Source organism: Macaca thibetana, chromosome 12 (assembly GCF_024542745.1).
Source record: "Macaca thibetana thibetana isolate TM-01 chromosome 12, ASM2454274v1, whole genome shotgun sequence".
Lineage (NCBI taxonomy): Eukaryota > Metazoa > Chordata > Mammalia > Primates > Cercopithecidae > Macaca > Macaca thibetana.
In genome coordinates, this window is record NC_065589.1 from 35,015,104 (window position 1) to 35,029,433 (window position 14,330).

General features: G+C 37.9%; 2 protein-coding genes across 6 annotated transcripts in view; one reads left to right on the forward strand and one right to left on the reverse strand.

The window, feature by feature from the left end:
• The window catches only part of METTL21A (methyltransferase 21A, HSPA lysine), a 46,668-nt gene that overhangs the window by 27,949 nt on the left and 4,389 nt on the right, over positions 1-14,330 (forward strand). The window contains exon 4 of the mRNA XM_050752662.1: positions 9,879-9,930. Within this exon, the coding sequence (XP_050608619.1) occupies positions 9,879-9,883 (5 nt within the window). The 3' untranslated portion in view covers positions 9,884-9,930. The remainder of the gene's footprint in view (positions 1-9,878; positions 9,931-14,330) is intronic.
• The window catches only part of CREB1 (cAMP responsive element binding protein 1), a 78,484-nt gene that overhangs the window by 6,801 nt on the left and 57,353 nt on the right, over positions 1-14,330 (reverse strand). The gene's annotated exons all lie outside the window — the stretch shown is intronic.

Sequence of the window (14,330 nt, forward strand, 5' to 3'; positions counted from 1 at the left end):
AAAACACAAAAATTAGCAGCATGTGCCTGTAGTCCCAGCTACTTGGAAGGCTGAGGTGCGGGCATCGCTTGAACCTGGGAGGCAGAGGCTGTAGTGAGCTGAGATTGCGCCACTGCACTCCAGCCTGAGTGACAAGAGTAAGACTCCGTCTCAAAACAAACAAACAAACAAACAACTCCATAAACAAATAAGACCTAAATGACCACTTAAAAATTATACCTCTCACTATTAAGATATTCTGCATAATTCCTGCAAAACTTGAAATTCTATCCATATCAACAACTAAGAAAACATTAAAGCTAAATTTCAATGTGTAACAATCCTTTAAATAGAATATCTTACAAACTAATCATTTCAGGGCATTTAAAAAATCTAACAGTCTCTTCAATAAATGGTGCTGGGAAACCTGGATATCCACTGCAAAAGAATGAGGTTTGACTTCACCTTATGTCATACACAAATATTAACTCAAAATAGATCAAAGACCTAAACATAAGACCTAAAACTATAAAACTTCTAGAAGAAAACACTCTCTGACATTGGATTTGGCAGTGATGTCTTAAATACAATACCAAAAGCAGAGGTAACAAAAGCAAAATAGACAAATAGGGCTATATCAAACTAGGAAACTTCTGCATATCAAAAGACACAATAAATAGTAAAAAGGCAACCTACAGAATGAGAAGAAGTATCTGCAAATCATGTATCTGCTAAGGGGTTAAGATATAGAATAGGCAAGGTGTACGGCTCATGCCTATAATCACAGCACTTTGGGAGGCTGAGGTGCGAGAAATCTCTTGAACCCATGTGTTCAAGACCAGCCTGGGCAATATAGTGAGACCCTATCTCTATAAAAAATATTTTAAAAATCTAGCCAGGTGTGGTGGCACATGCCTGTAGTCCCAGCTGCTCAGGAAGCTGAGGTAGGAGGACTGCTTGAGCCCAGGAGGTCTTAGGTTGCAGTGAGCCATGATCCTGCCACCTGCATTCCAGCCTGGGCGACAAACCAAGACCCTGTCTCAATTAAAAATTAGTTAGGTGGTGTGTGCCTGTAGTCTCAGCTACTCAGGAAGCTGAGGTTGGAGGCCGGGAGGTCGAGGCTGCAGTAAGCCATGATCATGCTGCTATACCACAGCTTGGGAGACAGCTAGTAAGACGCTGTCTCAAAATAAAGGAAAAAAAAAAAGATCTAGAATATATAACGAACTTTTGAACTCAACAGCAAAATAACCCAATTTAAAAAATGGGCATAGGGACTTGAACATAGATTTCTCCAGAGATATATAAATGGCCTATAAAAAGATGCTTAACATGGACCGGGCGCGGTGGCTCATGCCTGTAATTCCAGCACTTTGGGAGGCTGAGGTGAGTGGATCACGAGGTCAGTTCAAGACCAGCCTGGCCAACATGGTGAAACCCCATCTCTACTAAAAATACAAAAATTAGCTGGGCATGGTGGCGGGTGCCTGCAGTCCCAGCTACTTGGGAGGCTGAGGCAGGAGAATTGCTTAAACCCGGGAGGTAGAGGTTGCAGTAAGCCGAGATTGCGCCACTGCACTCTAGCCTGGGCAACAGAGCAAGACTCCATCTCAGGGGGAAAAAAAAAAAGATGCTCAACATCACAAATCATTAGGGAAATGCAAATCAAAACCACTAGTTATCACCTCACAACCATTAGGATGGCTACTATCAAAAACCACCACCAGCAGAAAATACCAGTTGTTGATGAGGATGTGAGGAAACTGGAACTCTTGCATACTGTCGGTGGGAATGTAAAATGGTGCAGCTGCTATGGAAAATGGAATGGAGGTTCCTCAAAAAATTAAAAACAAAATTTACCATATGATCCAGCAATTCTACTTTTTCCTACATATCCAAAAGAACTGAAAACAAGGTCTCAACACCTGTGTTCATTACAGCATTATTCACAATAGCCAAGAGGTGGAAGCAGCCCAAATGTCCATCAGTAGATGAGTGGTAAGCAAAATGTGGTATATACATACAATGTAATATTAATATTATTCAGACTTAGGAAGGCCCTCTGCATGCTAAAACACAGATGAACCTTGAGGGCATTATGCTAACACAAGCTAGTCTCAAAAAGACAAATATTGTGTAATTTCTCTTATGAGGCATCTAAAGTCAATGATATTCATAGAAACAGGACTTAGATTGGTGGCTGCCAGGGGCTTGGGGGAATGAGGAAATGGGGAGTTGTTGTTTAATGGGTATAGAGTTTCAGTTTTGCAAGATGAACAAGTTCTGGAAATCTGCTGCACCACAATGTGAATGTACTTAACACGACTGAACTGTATACTTAAAACTGATGAAGATGGTAAATTTTGTTATATTTTTTACCATGATTAAAAATAATATTATTTAAAAAATCTAACATAGATTAAAAATAATTAAAAATTGTTCTTTAGCAAGTTACTCAAACTAAACCACTAAATTATTTTTTTAGCTCTGTGTGGTCAAGGGCCACAATCTTGTTACTTAAATCTTAATTTTCTGACTGTAAAAAAGACATGGTAATATTTTCTACCTCAAAAGGTTTGTGAGAACTGGTGTGGTGGCTCACCCCTGTAATCTCAGCTCCCAGCACTTTGGGAGGCTGAGGCAGGCAGATCACTTGAGGCCAGGAGTTTGAGACCAGCCTGGCCAACATGGCGAAACCCCATCTCTACTAAAAATACAAAAACTAGCTGGGAATGGTGGCAGGTGCTCGTAATCCCAGCTACTTGGGAAGCTGAGGCAGGAAAACTGCTTAAACCCAGGAGGCAGAGGTTGCAGTGAGCCAAGATAGCGCCACTGCACTCCACCCTGGGTGATAGTTTCTGTTTCAAAAAAAAAAACAAAACAAAAAGTTTGTGAGGATCAAATGAGTTAATATATGTAAAGCACACAATATAATGCCTAGAATGTTGAAGATGTGTTAGCTATTATTATTTTTAGGTAACTTAAAATGGTAGTATACTGCAATTCCATTGATGTCTTCATCCTCATGTAGCCTATCGATTCAGAAAAAAGTAGCATTTGCTTCTATTTTTCATTTTTATTTTTGAGATGGGGTCTTGCTCTGCTGCCCAGGTTGGAGTGCAGTGGCACAATGAGGGCTCACTACAGCCTTGACCTCCCAGGCTCAAGTGATCTTCCCATCTCAACCTCCCAAGTAGCTGGGACCACAGGCAGGCACCACCATGCCCAGCTAATTTATTTTATTATTTTTTGTAGAGACAGTGTCTTGCTATGTTTTCCAAACAGGTCTTGAATTCCTGTACTCAAGCTATCCTCCTGCCTCAGCCTCCCAAAGTGCTGGGATTACAGGCATGGGCCACCGCACCCGGCCTTGATACAAATTTTAAGTACGTACGACTGATTTGCTAAAGTATGACTAATATGCTAAAGGCTCTAATAGGAACGGTGGATAACATGTGAGATCAGATGGGTTATTTCAGTAGTGGCATGGAAATTATGAAAAGGAATCAAATGGAAATGAGACAAAGAATATGTCTGATGTACTCGTAAGTAAAACTGACACAACTGAGGAAAGAATCAGTGAACTTGAAGACTGAACAACAAAAAGCTGTGTGACAGTCTCCAACATCTTAACATATTTATAACTGTAATCTCAGAAGAAGAGGGAGTACAGGACGGAAAAATATTTGAAGAAAATATATCTGACAATTTTTTTGTTTTTTGAGACAGAGTCTTGCTCTGTCGCCAGGCTGGAGTGCAGTGGCCCCATCTCGACTCACTGCAACCTCCGCCTCCCAGGTTCAAACAATTCCCTTGCCTCAGCCTCCCGCGTAGCTGGGATTACAGGCACACACCACCACGTCTGGCTAATTTTTTGTGTTTTAGTAGAGATAGGGTTTCACCATGTTGGCCAGGATGTTCTCCATCTCCTTATCTCACGATTTGCCTGCCTTGGCCTCCCAAAGTGCTGGGATTGCAGGTGTGAGCCACCACACCCGGCCGATAATTTTCTAAAATTAATGACAGACACCAAGCCACAGACAGAAGAACAATAAGTAAGATAAATATGGTGGGGATGGGGGAGGAAGGAGGGAAGGGAGGGAAAAATCCCTAGGCATATTATATTTGAAATGCTGAAAATCAGAGGCAGAGGGAGAAAAGGAACATTATATACACACAGATTTCTTGTCAGAAACCATTTAAATCATAAGAAAATGAAGTGACATCTTTTTTTTCTTGAGATGGAGTCTCACTCTGTTGCCAGGCTGGAGTGCAGTGGTGTGATCTGGGCTCACTGCAACCTCCGCCTCCCGGGTTCAAGCAATTTTCCTGCCTCAGCCTCCCGAGTGGCTGGGACTACAGGCATGTGCCGCCACGCCAGCTCATTTTTTGTATTTTTAGTAGAGACGGGGTTTCACCATGTTGGCCAGGATGGTCTCGAACTTCACACCTTGTGATCCGCCCACCTCGGCCTGAAGTGACATCTTTAAAGTTCGTCACTTCAAATAAAAAAATGATAAACCCAGAATTCTATACCCAGCAAAAATATCTTTCAAATATGATGATGAAATAAACTTTCTCAAACAAAACTAGAGGGAATTCATTGCCAGGAGATCTGTTTTCTAAGAAATGTAAAAAAGAGTTTTTGCGGCAGAAATATAATAGATTAAAACATGGATTTATATAAGGAAATGAAGACAATTGAAAATTAAATATATAAATGTAAAATTAAAAATTTCTACTTGTGCCATAGTTTGCCAATCCCTGATCTAAACCATTTAAAAGACATGTAGCTCGGTAAAAAGGCAAGACCTAAGTATATGCCACCTACAAGAATCCCACTTCAAGTATAAACACAGAAGAAAAAGGATGGTGAAGGATATATTATGCAAATACTAATCCAAAGGAGGCTGGCAATGGTGGTTCACGCCTATAATCCCAGCACTTTGGGAGGCTGAGGTGGGCGAATAACTTGAGGTCAGGAGTTTGAGACCAGCCTGGCAAACATGGCAAAACCCTATCTCTATTAAAAATACAAAAATTAGCTGGGTGTGGTGGCGCACACCTGTAATCTCAGCTATTTGGGAAGCTGAGGCATGAGAATCACTTGAACCAGGGAGGTGGAGGTTGCAGTGAGCCGAGATTGTGCCATTGCACTCCAGCCTGGGCAACAGAGCAAGATTCTGTCTCAACAAACAAAAAAACCAACCAACCAACCAACCAACCAACCAACCAAACAAAAAACCCAACAACCCAAAGGAAAATGGGGTAGTTTTATTAATATCAGACAAAACAGACTTCTGAAGAAGGTATTGTCAGGGATAAAGAAAGATATTATATAATAATAAAGAGGTCTATCCTCTAAGAAGACATAATTCTAAATGGGAGACCTAATTCTCATGTATGAGGCCAAAGCTAATAGAACTGAAAGGAGAAATGAACAAAGAGCTGAATACCTTAATACACTCTCCTCTCAGTGATGACAGACTAAGTAGAGTCTCAGAGATGACAGAACAAGTAGAAAATTAAAAATGATATAGTACACCTGAATGACATAATCAACTACACCTATTTGACACTGATACGATACTTGATAATTTAAGAGAATAAAAATAACACAAAGTATGTTCTTGGGCCATAAAACACCTGGGAAGATCCTTGATTATTTGGAAATTGAATATTAAACATTTCTAAGTCTATAGGTCAAAAAAGAAGTCTCAAAGGAAATAAAACAATTTTAAACTGAATGCAAATAAAAATATGACAACCCCAAATTTGTGGGACACAGCTAAGCCAATGCTAAAATGGAAATTTACAGCCCACACTTATGTTAGAAAAAAAGGGCTTAAATCAATTATTTATATCAACGGTTGCCAAACTTTGCTTCCCTGCTTGTTTTTGTAAATAAAATTTTACTGGAACACAGCCATGCCCATTTGTTTTTGTATTATCCATCGCTGCTTTGGTATTACAACGGCAGAGTTGAGTAGTTGTGACAGATCACTGGGTCTGCAAAGCCTGAAATATTTACTCTCTGGCCCTTTACAAAAGATTTGCCAAACTGATCCAACTATTGTCTTAAGAAACTAGATACCTGCAGATGTTTTCTTAGAAACTGAAATAAGACAAAGGTATATATTAACAGGAAAAAATTTACAGTTAATGGAAAAAGAAACTATAAAGAGAACAATTAAAAAAACCAAAGCAAGAGAAAATAATAAAGAGTAGAGTACAAATCAATACAATTCTTTTTTTTTTTTTTTTTTTTTTTTTTTTTTTTTTTTGAGACGGAGTCTCGCTCTGTCACCCAGGCTGGAGTGCAGTGGCCGGATCTCAGCTCACTGTAAGCTCCGCCTCCCGGGTTCCCGCCATTCTCCCGCCTCAGCCTCCCGAGTAGCTGGGACTACAGGCGCCGCCACCTCGCCCGGCTAATTTTTTTGTATTTTTAGTAGAGACGGGGTTTCACCGTGTTAGCCAGGATGGTCTCGATCTCCTGACCTCGTGATCCACCCGCCTTGGCCTCCCAAAGTGCTGGGATTACAGGCGTGAGCCACCGCGCCCGGCCAAATCAATACAATTCTAAGGAGAAAACTAATGAAACTAAGAATTTTGGTTGCTTAAAAACAATCAACAAAATTGATAAACCTTTAGCCAGACTAACTAAAAGGAAAGGAAGGTGGCTGGGGTGGGGGTGGCGAATAGAGAGAGAGAGAGAGAGAGAGAGAGAGAGAAGACAAAAATTGTCAATGTTAGGAATGAAGGGGGGGACATCCCTACTGACATCCCACACAGTAAAAGAATAATTAACACTACAAACAACTGTATGGTCATGAATTTGATAACTTCCAAGAAATGGACCAATGTCTTAAAAACACAAACTTCCAAAACTCACTGAAGAAATAGTCTGAATGATCCCATTATCTATTAAAAAAAAAAAAAACAAAACTTCTAAAAATAGAAAACTCCAGGCCTATGTGGGTTCACTGGCAAATTCTACCAACCATATTAAGGCTTAAATAATACAAATATTACAATCTCTTCCAGAAAAACAGAAGGGAAGGGAAGACTTCCACCTCATTTATAAGGTCAGCATTACCCTAATGACATGAACTCATGACAAAGAAACTAAAGTCCCATATTAGCCATAAACGTAGATGTAAAAATCCTCAACAAAATATTAGCAAATTGAATTCAGTAATGTATAAATGATACTTCATGACCAATTTGGGGGTTCATCCCAGGAATGCGTGCATATCTCAAAATTGGAGTATGAATGTAATTCACTGTAATAACTAAGTAAGAGAAACGACATAATCACCTCAGTAGATTCTGGAAAAGCATTTGACAAGATTAAACAACAATTTATGATGAAAACTTTCAGAAACTAAAAATCAAAGAGTTTTTTAAAACATGTAATAAAGAGCTTTTACAGAGACCCTACAGCTATTACATTATTTAAGGTCCCCCAAAGGTGTCCATGTACTAATCTCTGCAGTCTGTGAGTATGTTACCTTACATGGCAAAGGGGAATTAGGTTGCAGATGGAATTAAGGTTGTTAATTAGCTCATCTTAAAATAGGAAAATTATCCTGGGTTATCTGGGTGGGCCCAGTTAAACCACAAGCATTCTTAAAAGTAGAAGAGGAAAGCAGAAGAAAACGTGACTACAGAAGGACAGAGATACACTATGTTGAAGATGGAGAAAGGGGGCCATGAGGCAAAAATGTGGGTGGCCTCTAGAAGCTAGAAAGGGCAAAGAAACACATTTTCACTTAGAACCTCCAGGAAGGAATGCAGTCCTGCTGACACCTTCATTTTAGCCCAGTGAGACCCAATGAAGGCCTCTGATCTTACAGAACTGGAAGACAATAAATTTGTGTTGTTTAAGCCACTAAGTTTGTGGTAGTTTGTGACATGCAGCAATAGAAAACTAATATACCCCCTAAGATCAAGAATAGGGCAAAGATGTCCTCTCTCACCACTCCTATTCAACATCACAGCACAAGTCCTAGACACTGCAATACGGAAAAAAAAATTAAAAGGCATGCAGATTAGAAAGAAATAATTAAAACTGTCCATATTTGTAGGTGACATGATTATTTGTGTAGAGAATCCCAAAGAATCGACCCCCCCCCACAAAGCTCCTAGAACTAATAAGTAACTTTAGAATGGTCATAGGATAAAAGTTAAATATATAGAAGCCAATTTTATTTCCATATACCAGCAATGAACAATTGAATATACCATTTCAAATAGCACATGTCCCCGCCCCCACCCCCCCAAAAAAAACAGAAAACAATTTATACTTGGGTATAAATCCAGTAAGATATGTACAGTATCTATATGCTGAAAGATAAATTAAGATTGTGTTCATGGAATCAAAAACTAAATATTGTTAAGATGTGACTTCTTCACAATTTGATCTATAGACACAACACAGTCCTAACCAAAATTCTAGCATGCTTTCCGTAGACATCAACAAGCATATTATAAATATATTAAAATGCAAAGGAACCAGAACAGCCAAAACAATTTTAAGAACAAAGTTGGAGGACTCACACTATCAAATTCAAGACTTACTATAAAAGTACAGAACTCAAGGCAACATGGTATTGGCTAAAGGACAGACACAAAGATCAATGGAAAGATATCCCAGAAAAAGACCCACAAAAATATGGTCAATTAATTTTTGAAAAAAAAAGCAAGGGCAATTCAATAGAGAAAGAATAGTCTTTTAAACAAATGATCTGGACAAATGGATGTTCCTATATTAAAAAAATGGATCTTGACACATCCTCATACCTTATACAAAAGTAAACTCAGGAAGAAATTACAGATCTAAATATAAAACTCTTAACATAAAACATAACACTTTTAGAGGAAAACAAAGTCTGTGTGATACTGATTTAGGCAAAGAATTCTTTTTTCCCTTTCTGGTTGACATAAAATAATTGTACATATTTATGAGATACAGTGATATTCTGGTATGTGTATACGGTATATAATGATCAAATTATGGTAACTAGCATATCCATCACCTCAAACTTATTTTGTTGGGTTGTGAACATTCAGAATCCTCACTTCTAGCTTTGCGAAAATACACAACAAGTTGTATTTAACCATATTCACCCTATGGTGCTACAGAACACCAGAACTCATTCTATCAACCTAGATGTAAGTTTGTATCCATTAACCAATCTCTCCCCATGCTTCCTATCTCACCTTCCCTTCCCAGGCTCTAATACCCACAATTTTACTATCTACTTCCATGAGCTCAAAAAATTTTTAGCTCCCACATGAGTGAGAAAATGTGGTATTTATCTTTCCATGTTTGAGTTATTCTGCATAACCCATAATGTCCCCCAAGTTCATCCATATAGCCACAAATAATGAATTTTCATTCTTTTTAGTGGCTCGATAGTATGCCACTGTGTATATATACTGCACTTTTCTTTATCCATTGATAATGTTGATGGATATTTAGGTTGATTCCCTATCTTAGCTACCGTGAAGTGATGCAATACTGATTTCCTTTCTTTAGAATAAATACCCAGTAGTAGGATTGCTGGATCATATGGTGGTTCTTTTAGTTTTTTTGAGAAACCTCCACACTATTTTCCATAATGGCTGCATTAATGTACATTCTGACCAATGCTGAGAAAATTCTAACACAAAGAGTTAGAAAGAGTTCACCTTTTTCTGCATCCTCATCAATGTTGCTTTTTGTCTTTTTGATAATAATCATTCTAACTAATGATACTTCATTGTGATTTTAATCTGACAATTAGTAAATGTTGAGCTTTTCAAATATATTTCTTGGCTATTTGTATGTCTTCTTTTGAGAAATGTCTATTTATACCTTTTGCCCACTTTTTAATAGGATGTTTTTTCCCTGTTAGGTTGAGTTCCTTGTATATCCTGTTTATCAGTCCCGTGTTAGATGAACAGTTTGTAAGTATTCCTCCCATTCTGCAGGTTGTCTCTTCACTCTGTTGTTTCATTTGCTGTTCAGAAGCTTTTTAATTTAGTATTTCCACTTAACTATTTTTCTTTTTGTTGCTTGTGCTTTTGGAGTCTTAACCATGAAGTTTTTGCCCAGTATAATATCAGGAAACATTTCCCCCATGTTTTCTTCTAGTAGTCTTTAGAGTTTGGGGTCTTATGTTTAAGTATTTAATCCACTTGGAGTGGATTTTTGGGTATGGTGATAGGTAGGTATTTAGTTTCATTCTCTGCACACAGATATCCAGGTTCCCCAATACCACTGATTGAAGAGAGTGTCCTTTCCCCAATGTACGTTCTTGGCACATTTGCTGTAAATAAGTAGATTTATTCCTGGTTCTTTATTCTGTTCCACTGGTCTATGTGTCTGTTTTTATATCAATACTATGTTTTGGTTACTATAGCTCTGTAGCATATTTTGAAGTCAGGTAGTGTGATGCCTCCCATGTTGTTCTTTTAGTTCAGGAATGCTTTGGCTATTTGGGCTCTTTTTGGTTCCGTAAGAATTTTAGGATTCTTTTTTCTATTTCTGTTACAAATATCATTTTATTTTGATATGGATTGCACTGAATCTGTAGATTGTTTTGGGTGGTATAGTCATTTTAACAATAGTAATTCTCCCAATCCATGAGTGTGGAATGTCTTTCCATTTGTCTTCCTTGATTTCTTTCATCAGTGTTTTGCAGTTTTCAGTGTAGAGATCTTTCACCTACTTGGTTATTTATTTATTTTTTGGCTATTGTAAATGGAATTGCTTTCTTCATTTCTTTTTCAGCCAGTACATTATTGATGTATAGAATTGCCACTGACTTTTGGCCAGGCATGGTGGCTCACGCCTGTAATCCCAGCACTTTGGGAGGCCGAGGCGGGCGGATCATGAGGTCAGGAGATTGGGACCATCCTGGCTAACACAGTGAAACCCCATCTCTACTAAAAATACAAAAAATCAGCCAGGCGTGGTGGTGGGCGCCTGTAGTCCCAGCTACTTGGGAGGCTGAGGCAGGAGAATGGCATGAACCCGGGAGGTGGAGCTTGCAGTGAGCTGAGATCACACCACTGCACTCCAGCCTGGGCGACAGAGTGAGACTCCATCTCAAAAAACAAAACAAAACAAAAAAAGAATTGCTACTGACTTTTGTACGCTGATTTTGTATTCTGCAACTTTACTGAATTTGTTCATCAGTTCTAATAGTTTTTTGGTGGAGTCTTTAGTTTTTTCCATATATAACATCATTTCATCTGCAAACAAGGGCAATTTGATTCCTCCTTTTCCAGTTGGGATGCCCTTTATTTCTTTCTCTTGATTAACTGCTTTGACTAGGACATCCAGCACTATATTGAGTAAGAATGGTAGAAGTGGGCATCTTTCTCTCATTCCAGTTCTCGGAGGAAAGCCTTTCAGCTTTTCTCCATTCAATATGATGTTAGCTGTGGGTTTATCATACATGGCCTTTACTATGTTGAGGTATGTTCCTTCTTATGCCTAATTTGCTGATTATTTTTATCAAGAAAGGATGAATTTTATCAAACGCTTTTCCTGTGTCTACAGATGTGATCATATGGCTTTTTTCCTTCATGCTGCTGATGTGATATCATGCAATAACACACCATGAGCATATGCAAATATGGTTCAACAATCATACTTGCATCCCTGGGATAAATCCCATATAATCATGGTGTATTATCTTTCTGATATGTTGTCAGATTAGGTTTGCTAGTGTTTTGTTGAGAATTTCTGTATCTATGTTCAACAAGTACAGTGATTTGTAGTTTTCTTTTGTTGTGTCCTTGTCTGGTTTTGGTATTAAAGCAATGATGGCCTTGGAGAATTAATTAGGAAAAATTCTCTCATCTTTAATTTTTTGGAATAGTTTAAGGAGAATTGGTGTTAGTTCTTCTTTGTAAGTTTGGTAGAATTAGGCAGTAAAGCCATCTGGTCCTGGGCTTTTCTTTATTGGTAGACTATTACTGATTCAATATCATTACTCATTATTGGTCTGTTCAGGTTTTCCATTTCTTGATTCAATTTTGATAGATTATATATGTCAAGAAATTTATCCATTTCCTCTAGGTTTTTCAATTTGTTGGCGTATCATTGCTCATAATAATCCCTAATGATCCCCTATACTTCTGTGGTATTAGCTGTAGTGTCTACTTGTAGTTTTTAATTTCATTTATTTGGATCTTGTCCCTCATTTTTTCTTGGCTTATCAATTTTGTTTATCTCTTCAAAAACCAACTTTTGTTTTCTTTTTTGTTTTTTGAGACAGGGTATCTCTGTTGACCAGGCTACAGCGCAGTGGCACAATCATGGCTTACTGCTGTCTCAGTTTCCTGGCTCAAGCGATCTTCGCACCTCAGCCTCCTGAGTAGCTGGGTCTACAGGCTTGCACCACACCATGCTAATTTTTGTATTTTTTTTTGTAGAAATGAGGTTTTGCCATGTTGCCCGGGTAGGTCTCGAAATCCTGAGCTCAAAAATCCACATACCTTGGCCTCCCAAAGTGCTGAGATTACAGGTGTGCGCCACCATGCCCAGCCCTGTATTGATTCTTTTAGACTTTATTTCATTTAGTTCTCTGATTTTTACTATTTCTTTCTTTCTACTAATTTTGGGTTTGGCTTCTTCTTTTCTAGTTCCTTGAGGTGTATTGTTAGGTTTTTTATTTGAAATCTTGCTACACGTTCCTGATATAGGAATTTATTGGTACAAACTTCCCTCTCAGCACTGCTTTTGCTGTATCCCATAGGTTTTTATATGTTGTGTTTCCATTTTCATTTGTTTCAATAAATTTATTTCCCTCTTAATTTTTTCACTGACCCAGTAGTCATTCAGGAGCATGCTGAATTTCCATTTATTTGTACAGTTTCTGAAGTTCCTCTTATTACTGTTTAATTCCATTGTGGTCTGGAAAGATACGTTATGTAATTGAGTTTTAAAACTTTGTTGAGATTCGCTTTGTGGATATATGGTCTATCCTGGAGAAAGTTCTATGTGCTGATGAGAAGAATGGAATCTGCAGCTTTTGGATGAAATGCTCTGAAACTGTTAGGTTCAGTTGGTCCACAGATCATCTTAAGTCTGATGTTCATTGATTTTCTGTCTAGATGATCTGTCAAATGCTGGAAGTGGAGTTTTGAAGTCCCCAGCTATTATTATATTGGGGTCTATCTCTTCCTTCAGTTCTAATGTTCGCTTTATATATCTCATGCTCTGGCATTGGGTGTTATATATTTATCATTTTACGTCCTCCAGCTGAATTGATCCCTCTATCATATAATGACCTTCTTGCTCTCTTTTTATGGTTTTCAACTTAAAGCCTATTTTCTCTGATGTAAGTATAGCTACTCCTGCATACTTTTGGTTTCCACTTGTGTGGAGTTTTTACCCCCATCCTTTTATATTCAGGCTACATATGTCTTTACAGGTGATGTGAGTTTTTTGGAGGAAATACACAGGTTGACTTTTTAAAATCTAACTTAGCCAGTTTATATCTCTTAATTGGGGAATTTAAAATTTATATTCAAAACTGTTATTGATATGTGAAGGCTTATTCCTGTCATTTTTGTTTGCTGATTATTTTGTATATTCTTTGTTCTTTTCTTCCTTTTTTATCTTTATAATTTGGTATTCTGTAGTGCTAACATTCGGTTCCTTATTTTTTTTCCAATTGCATGTTTACTTTACCAGTGAGATTTATAATTTGTATGTTTTAATGATACAGCAGGTATCATCCTGCCACTTCAAGATGTAGGATCCTCTTACACATTTCTTGTAGGACTGGTGTAGTGGTGATGAATTTCCTCACTTTCTGATTGGGAATGACTTTATTTTTCTTTCATTTCTGAAGGACAGCTTTGCTGGGTATAGTATTCTTGGCAGGCCGTATTTATTTCCCCCTTTTAACACTTTGAATATTATTATACCACTCAGAAATGTAAAATTTCTGCTGAGAAATCGGCCTTTAATCTGATTCCCTCATGTGACCTGGTATTTTCCTCTTGCTGTTTTTAGAATTCTTTTTTCTTTGTCTTTGACTTTTGAGTTTGAAAAGAATGTGTCTTAGAAAGGCCTTTTTGGATAAACTGTTTTAGTACATATGAGCTTCCTGTATCTGGATATATATTTCTCTCTCAAGACATGGGAGGTCTTCAGTGATTATTTTGTTAAATAGGTTTTTGATGCCTTTTCCTATCTTTTCTCCTTGTGGCACTCACAAAATTGAATTATTTGTTTGCTTTATGATGTCCTATGTAGGTTTTCTTCATCCTTTTTAGTGTGTGTTTGACTGGGTTATTTTAAAAGACCTGTCTTAAAGTTCGGAAATTCTTCTTCTGCTTGATCTAGT